This window comes from Trichosurus vulpecula, chromosome 1 (genome assembly GCF_011100635.1).
Source record: "Trichosurus vulpecula isolate mTriVul1 chromosome 1, mTriVul1.pri, whole genome shotgun sequence".
Taxonomy (NCBI): domain Eukaryota; kingdom Metazoa; phylum Chordata; class Mammalia; order Diprotodontia; family Phalangeridae; genus Trichosurus; species Trichosurus vulpecula.
The window spans coordinates 254984886-255012121 of record NC_050573.1 but is presented as its reverse complement, the minus strand read 5'-3'; the positions used below and the strand labels follow the sequence as shown (position 1 = coordinate 255012121).

Here is a 27236-nt window from a genome sequence, read left to right as displayed (position 1 = left end):
TTTCTATGCTTGTAGGTGGCCACATATATTGACACATTTTGGATAGCCCTGCACTAGGCAATGAGGATACAAAAGTGAAAAAAAAATCACCCTGTCTCTGTCCTCAAGGGACTTACAATCTAATACAATATGTAAGAAAAAAGCATGATGTGAAAGGACCAAAGAAGAGGCAAACATAAAGACCTCTAGGGAAATTTGATTGCCCAAACTATTGTTCAGACCTTTCAGGAGATCTCTTTAAGGCCTAATCTAACTGTCTCTGCTCCCACACTGCCCCCATTAATAGTGAGATGGCTATGAATGTTTTTGCATCGGGTAAGATTTAATATGGTCCCTCACTGTAGGAAAATAATTGATTAAGGTAAGAACAGAAATCCTGCATTTGGCAGGATGGTCCTGCATCTTGGCTTGCCATCTCTCATGAAACATCCCCTTAAATTTCCCTCACTGATAAATTTCAGTCTTTCTGGGTCCAGTTTCCTCATCAAAATGAGCATATCAGTACTTGCATTACTTTCCTTTCAAGGTTATCATGAGAAAAGACCGTTGAAAACCTTAAAGCACTACATATATGCGAATTATTATTCTCTCTCCTCTTTTAAGATGAGGAAGGAGAGATCCAGGCATGAGGCACAGCCAGTGAAAATGCACAGAGTTGGGAAATGTAGTATCTTGGATGAGGAACAGAAAAGAGGACAGTCACTGATTGCTGAGTACTGGGAGGGGAGTGAGGTTTAATAAGCTGGGAAAGGTCTCAAAGGGCCAGGTTATGAAGAGCTTTTAAAGCCATAGGACTTTATATTTGATCCTGGAGGTAATAGGGAGCCACTGGAATTTATGGAATGGAGAGTGGCATGATGTGGTCAGACCTGAGCTTTACAGAGATCAGTATGACAGCTGGCTGTAGAGATGAGAGAGCAGATTCAGGGAGACCAACCAAAAAGGTGTTGGTTTAGGAGGTCCTGCTCCAGGGTAGTGGTAGTGTTAGGAAAGAGTTGAGGCATTTAGGAGAGATATTACAAAGGTAGAATTGTAACAGGACTTAGCAGCAGAATGCATATGGAAAGAGGAGGAATGAGAAGTTAGGGATGGCCCCAAAGTTGTGATCCTAGGTGAATGGAAGACGGTGATATCATCGACAAAAACAAGAAAGTTTAGAAAACTGGAGGCTTGAGGGAAAAGATAATGACTTCAGTTTATGTATTTGATGATGATAATGATGACCTGTTTTAATTGCCTAGACTATCGCTTTTCCATATCTTAGATAATATTTGAACATTTGCTGGGAAATGTCTTGGCTTGTCCATCTGCATAACTTTATCGGTCGCCTCCTCTCTGGTCACATCCCTCTTTTCCTTAGTTCCATTCCTCAACCTTGATTCCATTCAACCTGACCAACCTGGCAACCTTAGCTGATGGAAGAAGGTTCAGGATATTTACTCATTGTATCCGCTGTCGGCCTCTGTGAAATCTCTCAGCCTCAGATTTGACATCCATAAAACAATTTGTAAACTCCATAAAATTTTCAGGTACATTTTATCTCCAAGATGATAAGTCTGTTGACAAAATTGGTTGTTTTGCTTTATGGTAAGCTTTATGGTCTTGCTTTATGGTAAGCTTAAAAAATATTTTTCTGCCCTAACTTTTGACTAATCAAGGAATGTATAAGAGACATAGGGAACAATTTTGCCAAGGCACAAAAGGAAGAGATAGAATAACATTTATGAATCATGTTTGAAAAAGTTAACAGATTCCATTTGACTATAACACAGATGTCATTAACAGCATAGGGAAAGAATGAGAAAAATGAGTCAGTCCTTGCCCTCCAGGAGCTTACAGTTTAACATGGGAAAACATGTACTTAATTGTACAAAATAGAAAAGTGAGGTCTGACAAATGACTCATCTTCCTTCTAGCCACCGTGTGAGCATCCCATGAGGCTCTGGACTGGTATTTTGTTCTCTCTGCATTCTTTCCTTTGGTGAATTCTTCAGTTCTCATATGTATAATTTTTGTTTCTGTTCAGATGACTTATCCTAGATATACAGCATAGATGGATATAGATTATGGATAGATAAATACAGATATGAATGATATATCTTCCCTCTACATAGCCATATGTATATGAATATTTATATACACATATATTCATCCATAATATACCTGCTGAATTAAAGGCCCATGCTACCAACAAGTTCACCCGGAGGTCCTATTGGCATCTCAACCTCAACATGATCTATCAATATACCTTGAATTCCATTTCTACCAATCATTCATAGCATCATAGATCTAGACATGGAAGGGACCTCAGAGGCCATCCAGTCAAACTCTCTGAGGGAACTGTGACCCAGGGAAGTTTCTTGACTTGCCCAACATCATGCTGGTAGGTAGCATTGGAGGTAAGATTTGAATCCAGTGTCTCTGACTCCACATTCAGTGATCTCTAGGCTCACATTATGTGCTAAGCACACATGCCAGACCGTTCCAGACTTACATACTTCTCCCCATCGTGCATGCTCCTGTCCAGCCAAACTAGTCTATTAGGTGTCCCTTACCCAAGACATCTCATCTCCCATGTCAGTGTCTTTGCACAGGCTGTCCCTCATTTCTACATTTCTCTTATTTCTTCTATTACTTCTTAGAATCTTTCTGCTCCTTTAATACTTAGGTCAAGAACCACCTTCTGGGGATGCGGGAGGAGTGGGGTGATAGAATGGAGGGCAGAATAGGGAAAGGGGCAATCAGAATACATGGCATCTGGGGTGGGGTAGGGGAGAGATGGGGAGAAAATTTGTAACTTAAAATCTTGTGGAAACGAATATTGAAAACTAAAAATAAGTTAATCTTAAAAAAAAGAACCACCTTCTACCTTAGGCCTTTTCTGATCCTTCTAGGTACTAGTGCTTCCCCATTGAAATTAACTTATATTTATTTTCTATTTTATACAATTAAGTGTACATGTTTTTCCCATGTTAAACTGTAAGCTCCTGGAGGGCAAGGACTGTCTCATTTTTCTCATTCTTTCCTTACGCCCTTAATGTCGTCTGAGTTACAGCCAAACAGAATCTGTTAAATTTTTCAAACATGATTCATAAATGTTATTCTATTTCCTCCTTTTGTGCCTTAGCAAAATCATTGCCTGTGTCTGTTTTACATTCCTTATACACTTCCTAATAGAATTCCCCATTTAGTATAAAGCACAACGTGGGGGCCATCTACTGCTGGAGTTCTTTACTGATCCCCATGGATATTATCTCTCTCTCTTTCTCTCTGAGTCTCTCTCTTTCTGTCTCTCTATCCCTCCTAATTTGTATTAATCTCAATGAATTACTTAAGAATTTATCCAGTGTCTTAAATAACTTCCATTTCAAAAGTACTTCACTAGGTACTAGGGATACGAAGACCAAAAACAAAACAATTCAGTCTCTTTTCTCAAGGATCTTACTATCTAATGAGGAATACACACCCACCCACACACACATGTATGTGTTTGTGGATAAGCACATGTACATGTATATGTATATTAAATATACATTTATATGCATATATATTATGTGTCAGTATGTGTGTAAAATCCATATAAAGTAGATACAAGGCTCAGGCAGAAAGAGAAATTTGAGCTATCTTAAAGGAAACCAGAGGTTCTAAGAGACAAAGAAGAGGAGGGAATGCTTCCCAGGAATGGGAGAAGTCTAGTAGAAAAGGCCTGGAGATGAGAGGTGGGGAGTCATGTGTGAGCAAAAACAAGTAGGTCTATCCAGTGGAACATTGAACATATAGAGGGGGATAATGTCTAATAAAGTTGGAGTATTTCATGGGAATCAAGTTGTGAAGGACTTCAAATGCCAAGGAAAAAATCTGCATTGGATCCTAGAGGTAAGAGGGAACCCACTGGAATTCACTGAACACTGGGGTGACGTGATTTAGGAAAATCATCTTGGCAGCTGCGTGGAGGATGGATTGTAATGAGGAGAGGCTTGAGGGAATGAGACAAATTAGAATGCTATTATCATAGACCAGGGAGAAATGATGAAGACCTGAACTAGGGTGGTGGCTCCATAAGAAAGAAGTGAATATGAGAGATTTGGGGAAAATAAAAAGAGTATATTTGTGCAACTGACTTTAGGGGGAAGGAAAATCAGACATCAAGAACAACTCCAATGATGAGAATCTAGGTAACTTGAAATCTACAAATTATGTGAGTCCAATTTTGAAGATCTTTGCTTGACTCTTCCATCTTCTTGTTCCTAACCCTGCATGATAGCATTCAGGAATCTTCTCCAACCAAATCTCCTAAGCTTCCCCCAGACCATGTTGGGCCAATGAGAAAGGCCTTTAAGCGGTCATAGCTATCTAAATCTGAAAAGCATGGCTGAAGCCATCAGGCCCCATCCCCTCCCTTCACAGAGGAGCCAACAGGCCCAAAGAGATTAAACAAATTGCTCAAGGTCCCACAGGACATAAAAATCAGACACAATAACTTACTAGAGCCAGGCTCTCCCATGCCCACTTCCTCCCAACACTTCATCATCAACATCCTCCCTCAGTCCTTTCTCAGAGAAAGTCTGAGTCAGCAGGCAGGAGGTCAGGGAGAAGATGGCTAAAGAAGTCTATGCTCCCTACTCTCTGTGTGGTGACATAACATTGTCTGTCTTTTCCATAAACTGAATGGGGAGCTGGAAGTACTACAGCAGAAGAGCAGGAGATTAGTGGGATTACCAACTTCTTCCTACTGTGGCTTCAGGATATCACATATTTAAATACAAATCCGAAACGAAAAGTATTCAAAATCCAAATTATTTCCTTTTATAAAGCACTGTGTAACATGTGGGCAACAACCAAAAATTGTACATCTGAACAATTTTTGATAAAATAAAGAGTGCTAGGCATTGAGTCAGGAATACCTGGGTTCAAATCCTACCTTTGACACTAGTTATAGACTATGAACAGGTCTTATAGCCTTTAGAGGAAAGATGGTGGTATAGAAGATAGAGCACTGGGTCTGGAGTCAGGAAGACATGAATTCAAATCCTGATTCAAACACTTATTAGCTATGTGGCCCTGGGTTAGTCACTTAATCTCTGTCAGTCTCTGTAACCTTCTTTTGTAAATTGAGGAAATAATAACATTTGTCACAGCTACTTATACACGGAAGAAAAATAAGCCTTAGAGGTTAGAAGGAAATGCTTGGAGCCCTGGCTTACCTACTACATGTAATACTTAAGTTTTTGTTGTTCCAATAGTGTCTGACTCTTCATGATGCCATTTGAAGTTTTCTTGGCAAATAAACTAGAGTGGTTTGCCATTTCCTTCTCCAGATCATCTTATACATGAGGAAACTGAGGCAAATAGTTTTAAGTGACTTGTCCAGGGTTGTACAGCAAGTGCCTAAGGCCAGATTTGAACTCAAGAAAGTGAATCTTCCTGACTCCAGGCCCAGCACTCTATCCACGGTGCCACCTAGCTGCCTGTAGTACTTCTAGCCTCTGACTTTATTTGTAAAATATTTTGTAAATATATTTGTAAAAATAAATTCCACTGATAATTTTATTTTTATATCATTTTTGGATATATCTCTCTGTCCCTCAAACAAAAGTAAATACTATAATGACCACATGAAATCTTCTGGCCCTGTAGTCCAAAACTCTCTGCCAAGAAGAAGGGAGCATATTTCATTATTTCTTCTCTGGGATCAAGATTTGTTATTATAATGACTCAGTATGGTTTTCTTTGATCAGTTTTGTTCTGTTACATTATGGCATACTTACATTGACATTGCTCTTTAGGCTGTATTTCTTCTTAACATAGTCGACACTCACAAGATGCACTGTCAGCATAGCAACAAACACAACTGCAGGGCATAGAACTTCTATAATTATGACTTCCTTGATGGAGACCTTCCTCTCACATTTTTCTCCCATGTACCACCAGTCTTTACCTGATTGACACCTACAAAATGAGAAATTAGACTGTGAAATATTATAGCCAGACTTGTTTAAAAAGCTATTCAGTAAACATTTGGCCTGGTCATTTTCAAACAGGTGTCAGCCACTCCACAGGAGGAAAGAACACTGGAAAAGTACATGTTTAAGCAGTTGAAAATGTTGACTTATGTATTTATGACTTCAGTTTTCACAACACCATTCTGTTTCATGGAGTAAAAAGTTCTTATTATAACAGGATTTAGAACTGCCAAGGATAGTAGGGATTATCTAACCAAAAATCTTCGTTTAGTATATATGGGACTAGAGACAGAGAAAGGTTTCAAGTGTCTTGTTCATGGTTGTCCAGGTAGTAAATAATGTAGTCAAGATTCCAACCCTATTATACTGACTCTGAATCCAATGTTTTCTATTGCCCTGAAATACTTCAACATCACTTGTAAAGGTTGCTACTAAACTCACAGGATCAGGTAAACTAGAATTTATGATACATGCTCAGCTTCTTCTCTAGAGGAGAACCAAATTTAGAGCTTATTCTCTTTGCCCTGGACTCTTCTTGCTTAATAATGCTTTTTGAATTAATGCTTGAATGTGGAGGTCAAAATTTTAGCAAGATCCATCTGTTGGGGAAAAAACCATCTCTCTAGTTTCAACAAAAGTAGGGCTGAGGGCATCAAAATAGTATATGAAATCCACAAGATAATCCTAATCCTCATGTTTGCCAATTCAACCTCCTTCTTCCCTTCCCTCCCTCACCAGAACTTTTGAATTAGAGCCATTAAGTGGTGAAAAAATCTTTGCTGTGGAGTCCCTCCAAAAACCTATAAAAATGGCTCTGAACCAATTCTAGAATTGCAGAACCCACAAAAGAGCAGAGGGAAGCAGGGCTCTAGCCCAGGACAGCCTGGATGGTCTCTGGGTGAGGTCTATCCCACACGGAGCTGGGAGCTGGGAGCTGGGAGCAGAGCAGAGCCCAGTGTGAGTGGCTTGGACCAACCAGACCAGGAGCCAGGCAGAGCGGGCCCTAGCGCCCTGAATCAGTGAGCTGCGGCAGTTTCCAGACTTCTCAACCCACAAACACCAAAGACAGCAGAGAAGGTTAGTGAGAAAAGCTGCGGGAGTGGAAGGAGTTCGTGGTTTGGCCACCGCCCCCGGGGCAGTGGAGGTGGGGCAGCTCCAGCTGCTGTTGCTTCCGGCCCCAGGCCCACCTGGTGGGAGGAATTAAGTGGCGGATCAGAGCAGGAGTGCACAGCCTGCTGAAGATCTAAGCCCAGTCCGGGTTGGGGGTTCTTGGGGAAGGAGGAGTGCTGGTGTGGCAGAGCTGGCGCATCCCCACCAAACGTGGAACATAGAACTCTTTAGGCTACAAGCAGTCATACCCTGCTGAAAAACTCAAGGGTCAAGTTAGTTGGTTGGGAATATGGCCAGGCAGCAAAAACACACCCAGATTCAGTCTCAGACTTTGGATTCTTTCTTTGGTGACAAAGAAGACCAAAACATACAGCCAGAAGAAGTCAACAAAGTGCAAGAGCCTACACCAAAAGCCTCCAAGAAAAACATAAACTGGTCCCAGGCCATGGAAGAGCTCAAAAAGGATTTGGAAAAGCAAGTTAGAGAAGTAGAGGAAAAATTGGGAAGAGAAATGAGAAGGATGCAAGAAAACCATGAAAAACAAGTCAATGATTTACTAAAGGAGACCCAAAAAAATACTGAAAAATACACTGAAGAAAACAACACCTTAAAAAATAGACTAACTCAAATGGCAAAAGGGCTCCAAAAAGCCAATGAGGAGAAGAATGCCTTGAAAGGCAGAATTAGCCAAACGGAAAAGGAGGTCCAACAGACCACTGAAGAAAATACTACCTTAAAAATGAGATTGGAGCAAGTGGAAGCTAGTGACTTTATGAGAAATCAAGATATTCTAAAACAGAACCAAAGGAATGAAAAAGTGGAAGATAATGTGAAATATCTCATTGGAAAAACCACTGACCTGGAAAATAGATCCAGGAGAGATAATTCAAAAATTATTGGACTATTGAAAGCCATGATCAAAAAAAGAGCCTGGATATCATCTTTCAAGAAATTATCAAGGAGAACTGCCCTGATATTCTAGAGCCAGAGGGTCAAATAGAAATTGAAAGAATCCACAGATCGCCTCCTCAAAAAGATCCCAAAAAGAAAACTCCTAGGAATATTGTCACCAAATTCCAGAGCTCCCAGGTCAAGGAGAAAATAGTGCAAGCAGCCAGAAAGAAACAATTTGAGTACTGCGGAAAAACAATCAGAATAACACAGGATCTAGCAGCTTCCACATTAAGGGACCAAAGGGCTTGGAATACGATATTCCAGAGGTCAATGGAGCTAGGACTAAAACCAAGAATCACCTACCCAGCAAAACTAAGTATCATGCTCCAAGGCAAAATATGGATTTTCAATAAAATAGAGGACTTTCAAGCTTTCTCAGTGAAAAGACCAGAGCTGAATAGAAAATTGGACTTTCAAACACAAGAATCAAGAGAAGCATGAAAAGGTAAACAAGAAAGAGAAATCATAAGGGACTTACTAAAGTTCAACTGTTTTGTTTACATTCCTACATGGAAATATGATGTGTATGATTCATGAGACCTCAATATCATAGTAGCTGAAAGGAATATGCATATATATATATACATATATATATATATATGTTTATGTATATACATATGTGTGTGTCTATGTATGTATATATGTAGGTGTATATATGTATATACATACATACATATATATATATATATATATATAGAGAGAGAGAGAGAGAGAGAGAGAGAGGGCACAGGGTGAGTTAAATATGAAGGAATGATACCTAAAACAATACAATCAAATTAAGGGATAAGAGAGGAATATATTGGGAGAGGGATAAGGGGAGAGATAGAATGGGGTAAATTATCTTGCATAATAGTGGCAAGAAAAAGCAGTTCTGTAGGAAGGGAAGAGGTTGCAGATGAGGAGGAATGAGTAAATTTTGCTCTCATCAGATTTGACCTGAGGAGGGAATAACATACACACTCAAGTGGGTATCCTACCCCACAGGAGAGAAGGATGAAGAAGATAAAAAAGGGGGGATGACAGAAGGGAGGGCAGATGGGGGAGGAGGTAATCAAAAACAAACACTTTCAAAAAGGGACAGGGTCAAGGGAGAAAATTCAATAAAGGGGGATAGGTTAGGAAAAAGCACAACATAGTTAATCTTTCACAACATGAGTATTGTGGAAGGGTTTTACATAATGATACACATGTAGCCTATATTGAATTGCTTGCCTTCTTAGGGAGGGTGGGCAGGGAGGGAAGAGGGGAGAGAATTTGAAACTCAAAGTTTTAAAAAGTTTGATGTTCAAAAACAGCAACAAAAAAAGTTTTTGCATGCAACTAGGAAATAAGATACACAGGCAATGGGGTGTAGATATTTATCTTGCCCTACAAGAGAAGAAGGGAAAGGGGGACGGGAGGGGAGTGGGGTGACAAAAGGGAGGGCTGACTGGGAATGGGGCAACCAGAATATATGCCATCTTGGAGTGGGCGGGAGGGTAGAAATGGGAAGAAAATTCATAATTCAAAGTCTTGTGAAAATCAATGCTGAAAACTAAATATATCAAATAAATTAGATAAATAAATAAATAGAAAGAGTGTCCTGGGGGGGGGGGGGAAGAGAATTATTGGATTACCAGAAAGCCTAGACATAATATTGCAAGAAATTGCCAAAGAAAACTACTCTGATATTGTCAAGTCAGAAGATAATATGGAAATTGAAAGAATCCACTGATCACCATGTGGAAGATATCCCAAAATGAAAATTCCCATGAATACTATTGGCAAATTCCAGAGCTCACAGTTCAAAGAGAAAATACTTCAAGTAGCCAGGGAAAAAATAAAATATTGTGGAGTCATAATCAGAATCACGCAAGATTTGCCAGCTACCACATTAAAGAAGCAGAAGGCTTGGAATATGATATTCCAAAAGACAAAAGAGTTGTGATTACAATTAATAACAACTTGCCCAGCAAAACTGAATAAAATCTCTCAAGAGAAAAAATGTATTTTTAATGAAACAGAAGATGTTCAAGGATTTCTGAGGAAAAGACCAGAGCTGGATAGAAAATTTGACTTTGAAATACAAGTAAAAAGTGAAAAAGTAAACATGAAAGAGAAATCACAAGGGAATCAATAAGGTTAAAATGTTTACCTTTTTATATGGGAAGGTGAGATACATCCTCTAAGAATTTTTACTATTATTAGGGCAGTTAGAATGATTCTACATCAAAAGGGAGTGTGAGAATGAGTTGATTATACTGGGATGATGTAAAAAAAAAGGACAGGTGAGAAAAAGGGATACCTTGAGACAAAGAAGGAAGGAGAGGAAGAATGGAGAAAATTATCTCACATAAAAGAGGCACACAAGTAAGAGCTTTTACATTGGAGGGGAAAATGTTAGGGTAGCAGGTGGACAATTCTTGAACCTCACATTAAATTGGTTCAAAGAAGGAAAATATATAAACATATTCAATTGGACATTGAAATCTATCTAACTCAACAGGGAAACAGGAGGGCAAAGTGAGGGAATTGTAAAAGGGAGAAAAAAAGGCAGTCATCAGAAGCAAAAAAAAAAAAGACTTGAGGGGAGGGACAAGATAAAAAGAGAGATAGAAGGATAAACAGAAGAAAACAAGATAGAGGGAAATGTAAAGTTAATAATCAACGGTGAATGTGAATGGGATGAACTCACCCACAAAATGGAAGCAAATAGCAGAATGGATTAGAAACCAGAACCCAGCAATATGTTATTTATAAGATTAAACACTTGAAACAGAGAGATACACACAGAATTAAAATAAGGGTCTGGAGCAGAATCTATTATGTTTCAGCTGAAATAAAAATACAAAGGTAGCAATTATGGTCTCAGAGAAAGCAAAAACAAAAATGGACCTAGTTAAGAGGAATAAGCAAGGAACCTACATCTTGCTAAAAGGAACCATTAAAAATGAAGTAATATCAATACTTATATCTGCACCAAGTGGCAAATTCTTAAAGGAAAAGTTAAATGAAGTACAGGAGGAAATATAAAATATAGAAATATAATAAAAAATAAGAATATAGAATATAAAAATATGCTGGGGAAGGAGACTCAACTTTCCCCTCTCAGAGCTAGATAAATCTAAGCATAAAATAAATAAGAAAGAAATCAAAGAGGTGAATAGAATCTTAGAAAAGTTAGAGACTATAGAGCTCTGGTAAAAACTGAATGGAAATAGAAGGACATCTACCTTATTCTCAGCTGAATACTGGAGTTGTCTGCCATTTCCTTCTCCAGCTCATTTTACAAAAGAGGAAACTGAGCCAAACAGGATGAAGTGACTTGACCAGGGTCACATAGCTGATAAGTGTCTGAGGCCAGATTTGAATTCAGGTCTTCCTGATTCCAGACCTGGTACTCTATCTACTGAGCCACCCAGCTACCCATTAGGTTTAGCCAGAAGCTATTTTTGACTTGGAAGTATTACACAGACAGCCCCATTGGAAGGTCTTGGGTGTTCACACTCAAAATTCAGCTGACCATGTGAATTTGGATAATTCTCAACTTTCCTGAGCCTCTATTCTATCATTTCTAAAATGGTAATAAAAAAGTCATTTTACTTTAAGGAGAACTCTATATGTTGGAGACACATTGAAGAGACAGACAGATAGAGAGAGAGACAGAGAGATTATACCGGGGTGAGGGGTGTTTTAATGTTTTCAGTATTCCTGCATTGGAGTCTTCCAGTATCTCATTGTAGCATGAAGGCAGCCTTGGGTTCTGTATAAATGAAACTCTAGCTCTGACTGGGCTTTGGTGATGGTCTCTTCAGCTGTCATACAAGAAGGAGCTCAGTTAAATTCTGAGAGGCCCATGGGTCAGGCTGGCCAACAGGTGTTGAATTTTTTTGGACTTAGGATTTCACAAAGAATGTCAACAAATAGAAGAGTTGGGATCTGCAGCAATGGACAGGTGTGTCTGGGATATGCTTCTAAATATATAACAAGTGGCTCTCTGGGGAAAAAAAAGGCATGCATGACATACTTTTAAGTTTAAACTGCATTATTAACATTTTCCCCATCATATTCTTATGTCTAGATAATAATCATGACAATAAAAGCAAATCCTGATATGCTCTGTCATTTTTCAGCTGTTTCTGATTCGCTGTGAACCCATTTGGGGTTTTCTTGGCAAAGATACTGGAGTTGTTTGCCATTTCCTTCTCCATCTGATTTTACAGCTAAGGAAACTGAGGCAAATGGTGTTAAGTGACTTGCCCAGGGTCACACAACTAGTACGTGTCTGAGGCCAGATTTGAATTCACAAAAATAAGCCTTCCTGACTGTAAGTCCAGCACTCTATCTACTGCACCATCAAGCGGCCCTTCCTGATTGCAGTGTTTGCCAATTTCCAAGGTGTAAATGCTCACACTGAAAATTTAACAATCATCTCTCAAAAGCAAGTACCAGCTGACTTGAGTATGCCCCTGGTTGTATCTTTCATCAGGGAAACCATGGATACTTTAAGTATTGTTATTAACAATGTTGTTGTTATCAAGGAGAAGTAGTAAACTTGAGGAAACTGAGTGAAGAGCAAATTAAAAGGCCACTTGTTTTGTGTGAAAGGAGTTAGTCTGAATCACAAATTCTGGATCATGCAGGGTAATTGTTGAGGGTATTGTGGTAGCTGTGGATGAGGGATGATGATGGTATCATAGATTTAGAGCTAAGAGAGACCTTAGATGTCATCTAATCTAACCCTTCATTTTTCAGTTAGGAAAACTGAGGGCTAACCATTAGAAAATAAACTCATTGTGAGTAGTGATTGTTTCATTCTTTGTACTTCTATCTCGATCTCCAAGCAGAGTGCACCTTGGGAAATGAGATGCCAGTAAAAGTAGGTCAGAAGAAGTGGTACAAGGACACTCTCAAGGTCTCAAGAACTTTGGAATTGATTGTGTGATATGGGAGACACTGGCACAGGACCACTCAGCACGGCATGCCATATCAGAGAAGGTGCTGTGCTCTATAAGCAAAGCAGAATTTAAACAGCTCAAAGGAAATGCAGGATGTTCACATGGACTATTTGTGTCTGACCTGTGGTAGAGCATTCAAAGCTCATATTGTTCTGAGCAGCAATAGTTGGACACATTGAAACTTGCCTCTAGCATAGTGATAGTGATGACATTTTAGTCCTCTTCAAGAATGAAGGACAACAACCAACCAACCAATCAACCAAAAGCAGGTAGGTGAGGCAGGTTAACAAGGAAAGCTAGAGGAGCAGCCACATGGCACAATGGATAAAGAGCCAGGCTTGGAATAAGGAAGATACGCCATAACAGAGAGGAAAAAGGAATTCTGTCCCTCTTCCCATTTAAGAAAGGAATAATAAATATTTGTGAAGCCAATTGCACAATCTACCTTACAGGATTATTGTAAGGAAAGTACCTAATGAACCCTAACATAATCTATATTATAAATGTAAGCTATTATTATTCATCTTCAATCAGGCATTTATTAAACACCTATTATCTTTCAGACATTGTGTTCATTGTTAGGGATACAAAGCAAAAGCAATAATATAGTCCATGCCCTCAAGGAGCGGACATTCTAATATGGGAAATAACATACAAAAAAATAGGGGTCTGCAAGATATGTAGAGCAGTTTGGAGAGAATCTTAAAGGAGAAGGCTTTATGATTTGGGTGAACTGGATAAGTTCTCCTGTAAAAGGTACAATTTGAGCTAAGTCTTGAAGGAGGATATGGGATTATGAGGTAGACGATGAGTAGGGAGAGCATCCCAAACATGAGTGACAGCCTATACTACTAAGTCATGGAGATGAGAGATGTAGCATTGTGTGTGAGGAACAGCAAGCAGACCAGTATGATGAGATCAGAGAGTGTGTACAGCAGTGCAATGTGTAAGAGTGGAAAGCTGGGAAGGGGCCAGGTTATGAAGAGCTTTAAATGCTTAACAAAGGACTTTATATTTGAGCGTGGATGTAATTGAGAGCCAATGGAGTTTATTTAGGTGGGCACCATAACATGGTCACACCCACACTTTAGGAAAATCACTTTGGCAGTTGAGTATGGAGAGATTAGAGGCTGGAATTCTAAGTAGGAGGTGACTGCAATAGTCCAGCAAGAGAGGATGAAGGTTTGAACTAGGGTGGTAGTCGTGAGAGTGAGGGGGATGTGTACTAGAGATGTTGTGAAAGTGAAAAAGACAAAATTTGGCAACTGATTAGATATGTACAGTGACTGAGAATGAGGAGCCAAGGATGAAACTATGGTTGAGAACCTGGGTGACTAGAAGTATGATCATAATGCCATATATTTATATTGTACTTTACCAAATGCACAAGGCATTTTGCAGACATTATCACTTCTAGGCCTCTTAACAACCCTGTTAGGCAAACACCATAGGCATTATGATCTCCAAGAAATAGACTCAGAGATTAAATGACTTTCCTGGGAGGTAGTAAATAAATATTTGAGGCAAGAATTGAACCGAGGTCTTCCAGACTCAATGTCCAAAGCTCTATGCACTATGCAAATTATAGAATTCCATTAAAATTCAGGCAATGTCATTATTCTCACTGCTAGCCATAAAAGGACATGCAATGAATTACAGTATAATGGCACCTGCAATGGAAAGCACATTCTATTTGGAATCAGAGGATTTGGGTTCAAATCCTGGATCCTCTTCTACCTGTGGGACCTCTCAGAGGGTTGGATTCAATGACAGCTCAGGTCCTTTTCGATTCTAAGTCTATGATCATAAGAGTCAATAAATATTCCAGAAGCAGCATTGTGAGGGTTACAGGCAGGGGAACTAACCTTTCACCAACTTCCAAACCTATTTTTTGGTAACTGAAGACACTTCGCAAAGAAGATCAGTTGTGTCCTTACCTGCATTCTGGTTTGTTATTGCGGACAACACAGATACCATCACTCTCACAGGTGAATCCTTCACAGACACTTATGTTAGGTTTTGATGGAGGCACTGGCTCCGTCGTAGGGATAGATGACGGCTCAGTGAAAAGGAGATGCGATATATCTAAAGGAGAAAGCAGTACGATAGAGGTTGGGTTTTGTTTTAATAACCATGGAATATTAAGTTTTAAGATTGTGGGTGTGGCAGAGCACTTAGAGTCCTGTAGAAATTAAGGCTGAGTCAATCAGTCAACAATCATCGGCTAATATTAAGCACTTAATTTGTGCCAGCCATGGTGTTAAGTGTCAGGGATACAAAGAAAAGGAAAAAATAACCTGTCCCTGCTCTCGAAGTGTGTCTATTATAAAGGAATCAGCAACAGCAACTAGGTACCTAGAAGATATAAAGAGTAGATAAAAGATAAACTGAAGGGTGAGGCAATAGGTCAGGGGGAGGATAGATGATAGCTTGATGGGGATATCTTAGAAGACATGGACATTCTGATGCAAAACAACATGCTGCATGTAGAGAAAATGGCATAGTTAGAGCTCAGAGCTAACACATTTTGCCTGATTTTATTAATCAATCAGAAAGCACCTGTGCCTTAAGCAACTACTGTGTGCCAGGCACAACAAACACAAAGATAAAACTGTAATTGTGATTAATACAGGACCTGGCAGAATTGATGAAGCTGTCACTTTTACGGCCTATAGAAATATGTATCTTTCTATAAGAATAGGACAATGTTAAAAGATGTATGACAAGTATTGTAATCTGGTGTTCCTATCAAACATATGAAAATCAAAATTTTCCAACAATATAAACTGGTTCATCTGCTATCGGAAGACCTCTTCTCAACTCTTAAACTCCTAAGTCAGAGAGAACAAAGACAAGAGCATATTAGAGCCAGGGACCTTAACACTGAGAGGTTAAGGACCTTGCCCAGGATTACATGGCCAGTATGCGTAGGAGGCAGAACTTGAACCTAGATCATCCTGCCTCTGATACCAGTTCTGTATACTCTGTGCCACACTGCTTCTCAAAAGGTAAGCTTAACATGAAAAAAATATATAGCTCTAATTAACAAAACACAGGAACTATTGAAATTAAATATGAAACATACTCTGATTCCTTGGTATGGTACAGAGGTGATTCAGGGTAATCAAAGGCACCATAAGTAAAGTACAAACTCTGGCAAGTCCAGGGATATCATGGAGCTAGCTCAAACCAGCTCACAAGAGCTGATTGCTAAATTTTCAAGATAAGCATTTACACTTTGAAAAATAGCAAATGCTACAAATCAGGGTGTGATATATGGTTTTGTTGACTGTTTAGGCTTAAGAAAGTAATAGAAAAATGTTAATAATTAGAATTAAACTTAAAAGTGTATCTTGTATACATTTTTTTTTTCTAGAGAGCCAGTTGTTAAACATTTATCAGCACACCACTGGTCTTACCTAGCTGAAAAGGTTTCCATTAGGTTCTTTGCCTCAAACCCAGCCTGGCTAAACTTGAAGAAGTTCAGCATCAAAAGACCAAGAATGAAGTAATGATATTACTGGGAACAGAAACCTATGAAATCAGGTACTAAGCAATGTGAGGGTTACAATTCAGGTCAATGGAGAAGGTGCACCCATCAGGCTGAAATCATGGACCTTTTGAAGTATTGATATGCATTGGCGCAGCTCACCTGTTTTAAGAACTAAACAGATAATTTTTACTACTAGAAATTTATGCAAAGAAACACACACATACATACACACACACACAAAACTTCCAGAAATAACAATGCCGAAAAACAAGTATATATATGTATACATATATATATGTATACATATATATATATATACATATATATATATATATCAACAAAGCTTACTTTTAAAAAAGAAATGAATTGTTTGGGCTTTGGGTGACTTTAATAGAATTTAAACTTTTTTGTGTCTCAGACCCCTTTGGAAATTTGATGAAGCCTGTGGACCATTTCTCGGAATGCTTTTAAATGAGTAAAATAAAATACCCAGGATTACAAATGAAAATAGTTACATTGAAATACAGCTATCAAAATCTTTTTTTAGAGTCACAGGGCCCTGATTTAGAACCCCATTTGTTTCAGGTTTCAGTTGTTTGGGTTTGTTTTCTTAAAACATAAAATATATCATAAAATGGGTGACATATTTCCCCTTCTTTTCTTCTGTTTCTACAACAAACCTAAGACAGTCTCTTTCCATCTTTATGTGTGCCTTCTTGCAACAAGATAATCAAGAATCACAATTAGCTATCAAAATAAATATCATAGAACTTTGTTGATAAAAAGGTACTTTGGAAATCATCCAGGGGTGGGGAACCTGCAGCTAAAATGCCACGTGTGGCTTGGTAGGTCCTTGGGTGAGGCCTTTTGACTAAGTCTAATTTTTACAGAATAAATCCTTTCATTAAGGGGATTTGTTCTATGAAGTTTGTATTCAGTCAAAGGGCCACACTTGAGGACCTAAAGGGCCACATGTGGCCTCAAGGATGCAGGTTCCCCACCCCTGAGTCTAGTCTAACTTTCATATGTTATAAGGCTGAGGCCTAGAGAACTGTACTATGAGGTCACATGGAGAGTTAGTAGCAGAATTGAGACTAGAAGCCAAGAGTAATGACTCTCAGGCCAGGGATCTTTCTGATATACAGCCCCATGTTCCAGTTAATTAGCTGGAATATCTGCATAAGTTGGACATGGTTCTTCCATACTTCCACAAACATCTCGTGTATGGAATATCCCTATAAACACATCTTATATACCTGAAAATAGAAAACAGAAACTCTCATTGTCACATACTGCAATATAAAAAAAAAACATTCTTCCAACAAACCCCGGTAGGAAGAGATAGAAAGAGAAATTCCATTTAAAATAACTGTAGACAATATAAAATACTCGTGAGACTACTGCCAAGATAAATGCAGGAACTACATGAACACAATTACAAAACATTTTTCACATAAATAAAGACATCTAAACAACTGGAGAAATATTAATTGCTCATGGATAGGCTAAGCCACTATAATAAAAATGACAATTCTAACTAAATTTATCTATATATATACATATATAGTACATATAAAAATGTATATTAAATATACATTTATATATATATATTATATATACTATAATTTACTTATGTAGTACCATACCAAACTACCAAAAATTATTTTATAGAGCTAGAAAAAAATAATAACAAAATTTATCTGGAAGAACAAAAAGTCAAAAATATCGAGGGCATCGATGAAAAAACAATGTGAAGGAAGACAGCCTAGCAATACCAGATTTCAAACTATGTTACAAAACAGTAATCATTAAAACAATCTGGTACTAAGAAAAAGAGTGGTGGATCATTGGAATAGAATAGATACACAATACACTGTACTAAATTGCCACAGTAATCTAGTGTTTGATAAACCCAAAGATCCAAGTTTTTTGGGACAAGAACTCCATATTTGATCTAAATTGCTGGGAAACCTGGCAAGCAGCTTGGCAAAAATTAAATATAGCTCAACAACTCACACCATATACCAAGATAAGGTCAAAATGGGTACATATTTAGACATAAAGGGTGATATCAAATGCAAGTTAGGAGAACATGGAAAAATTATACCATCTACCCTGTATAACATAAAGTTACATTTTATATGCTTTCACATGTACAATTTATATGACATTTCTTGCCTTTATAACGGATGTGGGAGGAGCGAGAGGGAAGGAAAGAATACAGAAATCAAAAAACATTAATGAATTTTTAAAATAAATTTACTTTAAAAGAAAAAGAAAAACATTTTCTTCAGAAGAGTCACCTCATATTGACATACCTTCCACAGTCAGAAGCACATAAATATTATCTCCTTTGACAAAATCTCTGATTCGCATCCTTTGGTGAGTTATGTAGTGACTGGTTCCATATCTTCGACCTCTGCTATATGACGTTCCATTAGGGAAAGTTGCCGTCTCTCCTACTTTGGAGGGCTTGTCCCAAAAAAAGGTTCCATTTTCATTATCTGAAAAAGCAATTTATATTTATGGGTCATATCCAGTAAGGTCGGGTTTTTGTGAGGTTAGAAAAAGCAAGCCATGATGCAGTGGTATAAGCATGACTAGCTAATAAATGGTGTTTATACTTTGTCAGATTTGTGGAGCTTGTTACTACATTCTTAATGCTAAAGGAATACATAGTAGACAGAGGCCTGATGATCTCCAGTGTGGTACAACTGGAAAGGTGCCAAAAATCCTAATGCAAAATATCTGTTCCACTAACCTGTTGTAATCCTACCATTAGAATCGCTTTTTAGGGGCTTTCTTGTTCATTTTAAATGCATTAAGAGCGTATTGTACCTGGATAGAGCAACATACTAATACAGATTAATTTAATTTATTTAGTTAAATTAGTCAGATTAATTGATTGTCACCTTCTGGGAAATAAAGTCTTGAAGGGATCTGACATCAAAAAAACAGTACAGCGTGCCAATGAGGTCTGGAAGTAGGGGACCCAAGTCAGCCAGGGGCAATTACAGAACGTTAGGAGGTACCCAAAAGGGCCCTGGAGAGAGGGAAGAGGGGGGAGAGATTATTCAGAAAATAAACTTTGCTTAACTTCGTAATTCTGCCTGTGCTACTTCTATCTTTCCCAAGACACTCAAAAATGAAAAAACACAGAGCCCAGCAATTCATACAGTCTACTGAAGAGAAGAGGCTATTTCCTATTTATATGCCTGTTTCTGAACCAATTGAGGGAATTTCTGAAATATATTCAGATGCTCAAAAGAGAGTTAACTGTTTTACTTATGGTTTTGTTCTGGCTAGATTTTTTCAGACTGCATCAGAACCACCCCTATTCCTATAGCATGGAATGCTTTTAGAAACAGAAGGGACCTTAGAGAAGGTCTCTTCCAACCCCCTTATTCTAAGAATGGGGAAACTGAGCCCCAGGAAGATAATATAATTTACTCAGGATCATACAAGGAATGTTGTTTCCATTATGCTGCATGTTCTGAACCCAATATTACCTGTTATAGTTCCTTAGCAAAATGGGTTGAGGAAATCACAGAGGAATCAACACTGACCCCATGGAAGAGAGTTACATTTCCTTCTCTGTGGCTCTAAAGATGGCACACTCTGCCTAGACTGTCAGCGGACCCTATCATCTTGCCCTATACTCAGAGTACAAGGCTAAGTAGCAAAGGATCATGGGAGGAGTATGAGGGAGGTGCTCTTTTCTGAGACAATGTGACAATTCACTATCTCTGGGTAATTCTTCAAGGTAATTTGAGGAAGAATGATTTCCAAAGAATGACTTCAAGATATCATTTCCAGAGGGGCCTGAGCCATGCTGTGTTGGTAAACAAAATGGGCTCCTAGCACTCAGTTCAACCAAGTGCCCTTGAAGAGTTTGGCCTTTGTTTCCTTGACTAGACCGAGAGTCCTTGGTGACTTCCTTGCCTCAGGGGAGGGCCTAGTTTACACATGAGTTTGAGTGACATGTTTGGGACATCAGAGGCTTTTAGACCACATGGATTTAAGTTGCCTCTTTGTGACAATTTTAGGTCACGTGGGTGAGTCGCATGTGTGACTCACCCTTGACCCTGAAAAAGATATAAAACCAGAGGTTGGCTTTCTCTTTTTCAGAGCTCTTACCCACAGCCATGGTGGCACGCGTAACTCTGGGCCAGCCCTTGTTATGAGCTCCCAGGCTGAACTTAGGTGTTGGTAACTATGAATTGTATTTGGTCTGTCTGTCGATGTTTGTAATTTGTTTGTATTCGCTCCAAAGTTCAGGGTGCTGGCTTTTTCCCCTGAACTAAGTGAATGGTATTTGTGTGCTGAATTAAAGTAAGATTGTTAACCCCTCAACATTGCTTTCCTTAGTAAAGCAAATCAAAAGAACCTGGACGTTGGCAGCGCTCTTGTTGTTGGGCTTCTGTTGGTCTTTCACCCCCACAACAGCTGCTAGCCAGATTGTTGAAACACGTACCAACTTCACTACTGTCTCAACTATCTCTCCAAACTTCTCTACCTCCTCTCCAGTCATCCTGTCTGCCTGGTATCCTTTCTTCTCCCCATCCTATTCTCTAGTTCCCATTCAATACTGTCATTTCCCATTGGAAGGGAAGCTCTTGGCAGTGAGGACTTTCCTGTTTGCTTGTATTTGTCTCTCCAGCTCTTCACACAGTGCTCTATCTACCTATTTATACAATCTATCTATCCGTTTGTCTATCAAATTTATACATCTATCTATCTGTCTGTCTATCAAATACATCTATCTATCTGTCTATCAAATTGGGGTTTGGAGGTTAGATTTTTTTCTTCCCTACTTATTTATTCTATCATTCATTTTTTTCCTGAAAAACTAGGACAGTTAACCCTTTTGTCTCATGTAGTTTTCATTTATAGTTTCTTGAAATATAGCTCTGAAAAAAGGCTTTGATAAAGCCTGTTGGGATACAAATGGATGCCTTTTAAACCCAAATCACTCTGACTCTCACTGATTGGCCAATAATAGGTCCCAGCAAAAGCCTCAATTGTTCATTGTTTAGTTTTGATGGCTCAGAGTGAGTGTAAATGGCAATTGTTTCTGTTCTGGCCAGAAACCTTGAGCGTCTTCCCTTCTCAGATTCATCCATTTGAGAAGGAAAACTAGGCCATCTTTTGCCTCAATTCTGACCTGTCCTTTAATCAGTGAATGGTTGTTGCCTCAGACAAACTGAAACCTGGGAAGGATCTTAGCTTAAAAAGGCCAAGGTCTCCCACTGCATCCCATGCCATTGCCAGTCATACTGACCTTTGTCTTGCCACTGGACTCTGAATGACTCTGGAGGAGAAAGTGAGACTGATGACTTTGCACCACCTTGCCTCACTCAAATCCAATTCACTTGCAAGTCAAGACATCACCCTCCTGATTTTATTGGTGCTCTTGAGAATGAAGGACAAACAGCAACAAGGTTGTCTATCTATCCGTGGTGAGAGAGACTTCTACATATGGTTTCTGTGCATTTAACTCCGAGATTACTATGTTTATTACCTGCTCTATCACAGAAGTTCAACTTTTTCACAATGAATTTCAAAATTCAGGCTCGCAATAATCCTTTGGGAAACACTTCTTTTCTCCTTACCAAACCCCAGCAGTATACAGTAAAAGTAATGAAGCCAGAAGTTCACCTCCTAAATACGGTTCTTTTTCAGGAACTGGAAAACGGGCATGATATTCACAGCATGGACCAACCTTACAATTGAGTAATTATAATTTGTTCCTCTTTTCAATGTCATTGTTTCATCTTTTGAGCTTGCTTAAGCTGTTCATTCATTCCACAATCATTTGTTAAGTAATTCTCTTCTATTCAAAAACTGAATTATGCATCTATCATATGCAATCTTGGTGTTACTAAGGTATTTGGGTAGCACAAAGAGTAGCCAGGAAAGTAAACTGAACAGGGAACAGGAATGGGAGAGGTTGAGAATTAATTAAGGGAGAGGATTAACCTTTGCATCAGCCCATATTTTTCATGTGGCCAACCTTCCCATTTCAAGTTTCTGTGTCGGAGCTTTTACTGCCCATTGTTGTTGACACTCACCTCCCCACAACCACTGCAATACTCCCTCACAAGCTCTCCTTTTCCAAAGACGATGGAATCCTGTGCCAGACCTATTGGTGGTCATTATTAAATGATAAGCAATCTAGTTTGAGCTTTATTTTTTCTCTTTCTTCTTTTCCCTTCCCTCCCTCCCCAACTTTCCAGTGAAATTACATATTGTGTCAGGAATTAAGAAAACAATTTACAAACCAATTTTTTTAGATGGATCTGTAGTCACACTCCTCTGGTTGGACATGCGCTGACGAATATCAGGATCTTGATCCAATAGCGTCATTGTGGCTTGTTGCCATGGACATGGCCACTGTAATTGTTCATCATTGGCTCCAGAGATCAGGAAGAAATATATCCCTATCTTAGTCTGATTATTTAAATCCAACAAAATTTGAAAGGCATAGCCAGTAGGAGAATAAAATGGAGGGCTAACAATGCTTCCCCTTGAGCTAACGAGTTGTGTGAAATTGCTTATCTTCCAAAGGTGATGAGGACAGCGTGTTTCTGAAAGGTTGAGGTCATCAATGGAGAGACCACCAGCTGATGTGCCAACACCTCGAGTTCCTTCAAATACCACCCTGAATTTGGTGGAAACTGCCAATGGTACATGATAGAGTTGCCAGGTTCCAATGGGTTGATCTATAATAGAAGAGAAATGTTGATTTTTTTTAAAGTTAATCAATTACTGAGTCAATTTCTAATGAACAGGAATAGTTCATAGCTTCCAGGACTAAATGGTACATCATAAGTCAATATGTTTCTATGCCATAGTTCCATCCACTCTCCAATTCAAGCATTTTACTTCCAGATTTCATGCCAGATCACAAGACCTGATGGAAAGTTTGAGAACTTTTCTAGTAACCAATGAAGTAACCTCCCAAACTTTTCTAGAGTTATGTAGAGCTAGAAGAGCAGCCATATTTAGAGATCTAGTTTTACCTCTGTCCTGCTCACAAGAATATGAGAACTAATACTGATAGTAGCTAGAAATTATGTAGTGCTTTTAGGTTTGCAAAACACTTACAAAACCTCATTTGATCCTGATGGCAATCTTGCAAGAAAGGTGCTATTATTACTCCCATGTTAGAGAAAAGGAAACTGAGCATAGAGAAATTAAATTACTTGTCCAGGGTCACATAGGAAAGACAAAATAAAAACAGAAAGCCTTGGACCAGATGAATGCTACAATCTTCTCCAACTAAGAGCCCCATGAACATCACAAACCACCTAAAGCCTAGCATTATAAAGGGGGAAAGCCTCTGATAAGTTCTATGAAAGGAAGTAAAGAGCTACAGAAGTTTTCAGTCCAAAGTCAACCTTAATTCCGCAAGGATGAAAGCTCATACCTTTTACTTTATCCACCAGAGTAAGAGAGCCATTATCATGTTCTGAGGTATACTCCTTGACATAGATCTTGAGCTGATCATCTTTGTTACCGCTGTTGTAGTAATAAAACTGCAAGCACTGAAACGCTCTCTTGGGATGAAATATGCGGCTTTCCAGGATTGCCTTTTCCCCAGCATTCACAGAGCTTCTGTTGAAGTGCATAAAGAAACCACAGCCTGGGAGAATACAAAGAAGAGATTTGATCTTGGCTCCAGAAGGGAAATTTCACAGATGGGTGGACTCAATCTTAATATATGAAGCCATGATAAGCTTATCATGTGTGTGTGCATGCATGTGTGTGTATGTATATGCTACAACTTAAGCTACAGTCAGAACTTGAAAAATTAGCTCACTGAATCAATACTAAGTGAAATATTAGTCAGCCACGTACATGTAAAAAAAAAACAAAAAAACCCTTACATTTACAATAGTAAATCAATTCACTTTTTCATGGCTCCATGCCTAACCAGATTTGGGAAAAGGGGAAACTGAGGCATGGGAAGATTAAAAGAGCCAAACACCATTATGTCATTTCAAATGTCACTTCAAACCCTGCCACAGTAGCCGGGCAGAATGATGCAGGTTGAGGGGTATGCTGGTAAATATTTAACAACCAGAATTCTGTGGAGGGAAAAAAACCATGTAGGCATGACAGATTTTTATGTTTAATCTACATCATCATTTTCTCTATCACTTTCTAAATTGAGACATTGAACAAAACAAAAAATAAGCCTCGATTTGCATATTTGGTGATTTCTGAAGCATGAATGTCTACACAGAAAATTTGACTCCAGGTTGGAGATCCTTCCAAATCTGCACACATGCCTTCCCATTCCTTCCACAGTAAGAAAAGAGGTGCTCTATGGAATGTGCCCCTAAGGAAACACCCATCAGGAACAGGAGAAAAGAAGAAGGGAGACCAAATGAGGAGAGGGGCTCATTGCAACAATTAACAAGTAGTTTCCACAACTGCATATACTAGGATTAATTCAAGCCAAGGATTTGAACATCATCTCAGGAAATGTAAATGCACTTCAGTTCTGAGCATAAAAGAAACAGTGATGATGAAGAAAATAAGGCCTTTTGATAGTCTGCCCTGATTGGCACTCTTCCTGAATTCTTGTGTCTTACTAGCCAATCATGACAATGAAAATAATAATAGCTAACATTTATATTGTGCTTTCTATTATCTGTTTGCTGAGCTAAGAACTTTTCAGCTATCTGATTTGGTCCTCACAGCAACCCTGGAAGGTAGGTGCTATTATTAACCTTATTTTACAAGTGAGGAAACCAAGACAAACAAGAGATTTTTATAAGTAACTTGCCTAGTGCTACATAGCTAGTAAGCAACTGAGGCCAGATTTGAACTAAGGTCCCTCCTGACTCTATCCAGAAAAGAGATCTAGAGCTGTGAAAGGTACCTCATGTGCCATGTAGTCTAGTCTCTTCAATTTACAAAGAGGAAAATTAGCCACAGCAGGATTAAGTGATATTCCCAAAGACAAAAATAGATTTTTGAACCTAGATCCTCTGATCTCAGGTATGTGTCCCCCTACACCATGCTGCCTCCCTTGAGTTCCACTCTCAGGGGCCAATCGAGAAATGTAGCTGATGAAGGATGTGGGGCCTTTAAGAACTATTACTCTATGCACAGGGAAATGCCTGCCTCAGTTTTCCTAGTGACCAATCCAGTTTAGACAGTCCCAATTTCATGAATTGTTTCATTTTTCTGACTCTCAGTTTTCTCATTTGTAAAAATTCTCAGATTTATAAAAGTATAAAACTTGGATTAGATCTTCTCAAAGTTCCTTACTGCTCTAATATTCTATCACTATAATTCTACTTACTCAACTTTCTGAATAAAATTTGCCTCAGGAAGATCATGGGGCTGGTCATAGTGGGTTATTTGCTTCTTAACTAGGTACTTATGGGTTTCTTCAATATTTTTTGTTTAGCAGCCCCTATGTTCAAAGTAAACACTGAGACATAAAATATGTGCCCTGCCCTCTAGGAGTTCACATTTTATGGGAAAGACAATATATTTGTAGAAAGAACAAAATATCCTAACAAATTACATGATTGTAAGTAATAATTCTCAAGCTCAAGGAAAAGAAAACAAGTGAGTTCAGATACTTACTTCAGCCTGCCCCCCTCTTCCTTAACCTTCCTGTTTCCCCCAACCCCTGAACGAACACAAGAGCAATCTTACTTTTCACTTATCATATTTTCCCTGACCTACCCAAAAATCATTCCATGAGAAGATTAAGAAAGGGAGCTCCCAAGGCCTGTTTATAAAGAAGTGATTATTCATGACTTTACAACGGAAAGAACATAGTCTCAATAGCCAGAGGACATGGCTTCAAATTCCAGCTTTGACACTGCCCCTGTTACTTTGAGTAAATCACTTATCTCCCCTGCACCACAATTTACTCAACTGTAAAATGAAGGTGTTGAACAACATGGCCTCTGAGACCCGTTCTAGTTCTGAACCTCTAGGTCTAGGATTCTATCTCTCTTAGTGTCCTGACCTGGCCATCCAAACTACTGTAAAAGCTCTAAGTTTTAGTATCTCGATTTACATTTTTGTTACCAGAAACAGAAATATCAAGTTTGGAATTAGCAATTTTGTGTTTTAAGATGACTTTAGCCCAAATCAAACTGCAAAGGAAAATATGTAACAGAATAAATGAGATGTCATCTACAAACATTTTTCCCTTGCTTTGACAACCTGAGAAGTTGAGAAAAAAAGCATGTGAGAGAGAGAGAGAGAGATCTTTTCTCTAGAAAATTACATCTTATCCATTTCTCCTCTTCTGGCTCTAAAGAGTCTAGTAAAATACCCTGTGGAATGGCAAAGAGAGGTATAAAAATTCCCTCTCCCTTCCATTCTTTCTCAGACACTCCCTTCAAACCCAGCCTGTTGCTTGATGCAAATAGAATTGCCAACCTAAATGGGTAAGCAGACAACTGCCCTGATTTGTCCTGAATGTAAAGAAAGTTTGAGATTTTGGCTCCTTCCCTTTCCCCTACCCATTCACCTTCTTTCCTTCCTACTCACCTGTCACCAGTAGAGTTCCTAGGGAATGGAATGAATCCATAACCACCCAAATCTTTCTAAATTCCCTCCAGCGCATGTGTGTACACACACACACACACACACACACACACACACACACTTGATTAAGCCATCTCTCCTCAACGTTGGAAGCCTAGGATCTGAACTACAGACCAAAAATCTAGAGATGAAAATCCACCCTCCAGAGGAAACTGAGAATTGAGGAGGTTAAGAGACATATTGGAAGTAAAATCA

At 38.8% G+C, this 27236-nt stretch overlaps 1 protein-coding gene across 1 annotated transcript in view; it reads right to left on the bottom strand.

Moving 5' to 3' along the window:
- Positions 1-1436: 1436 nt before the first annotated feature.
- The window catches only part of LOC118836602 (meprin A subunit beta-like), a 64024-nt gene continuing 38224 nt past the window's right edge, over positions 1437-27236 (bottom strand). Inside the window, exons 10-15 of the mRNA XM_036743847.1 lie at positions 23887-24102; positions 22739-23179; positions 18776-18961; positions 14902-15049; positions 5769-5949; positions 1437-1601 (exon numbers count right to left, since the gene is read on the bottom strand). Coding sequence (XP_036599742.1) covers positions 1437-1601; positions 5769-5949; positions 14902-15049; positions 18776-18961; positions 22739-23179; positions 23887-24102 — 1337 coding nt within the window. The remainder of the gene's footprint in view (positions 1602-5768; positions 5950-14901; positions 15050-18775; positions 18962-22738; positions 23180-23886; positions 24103-27236) is intronic.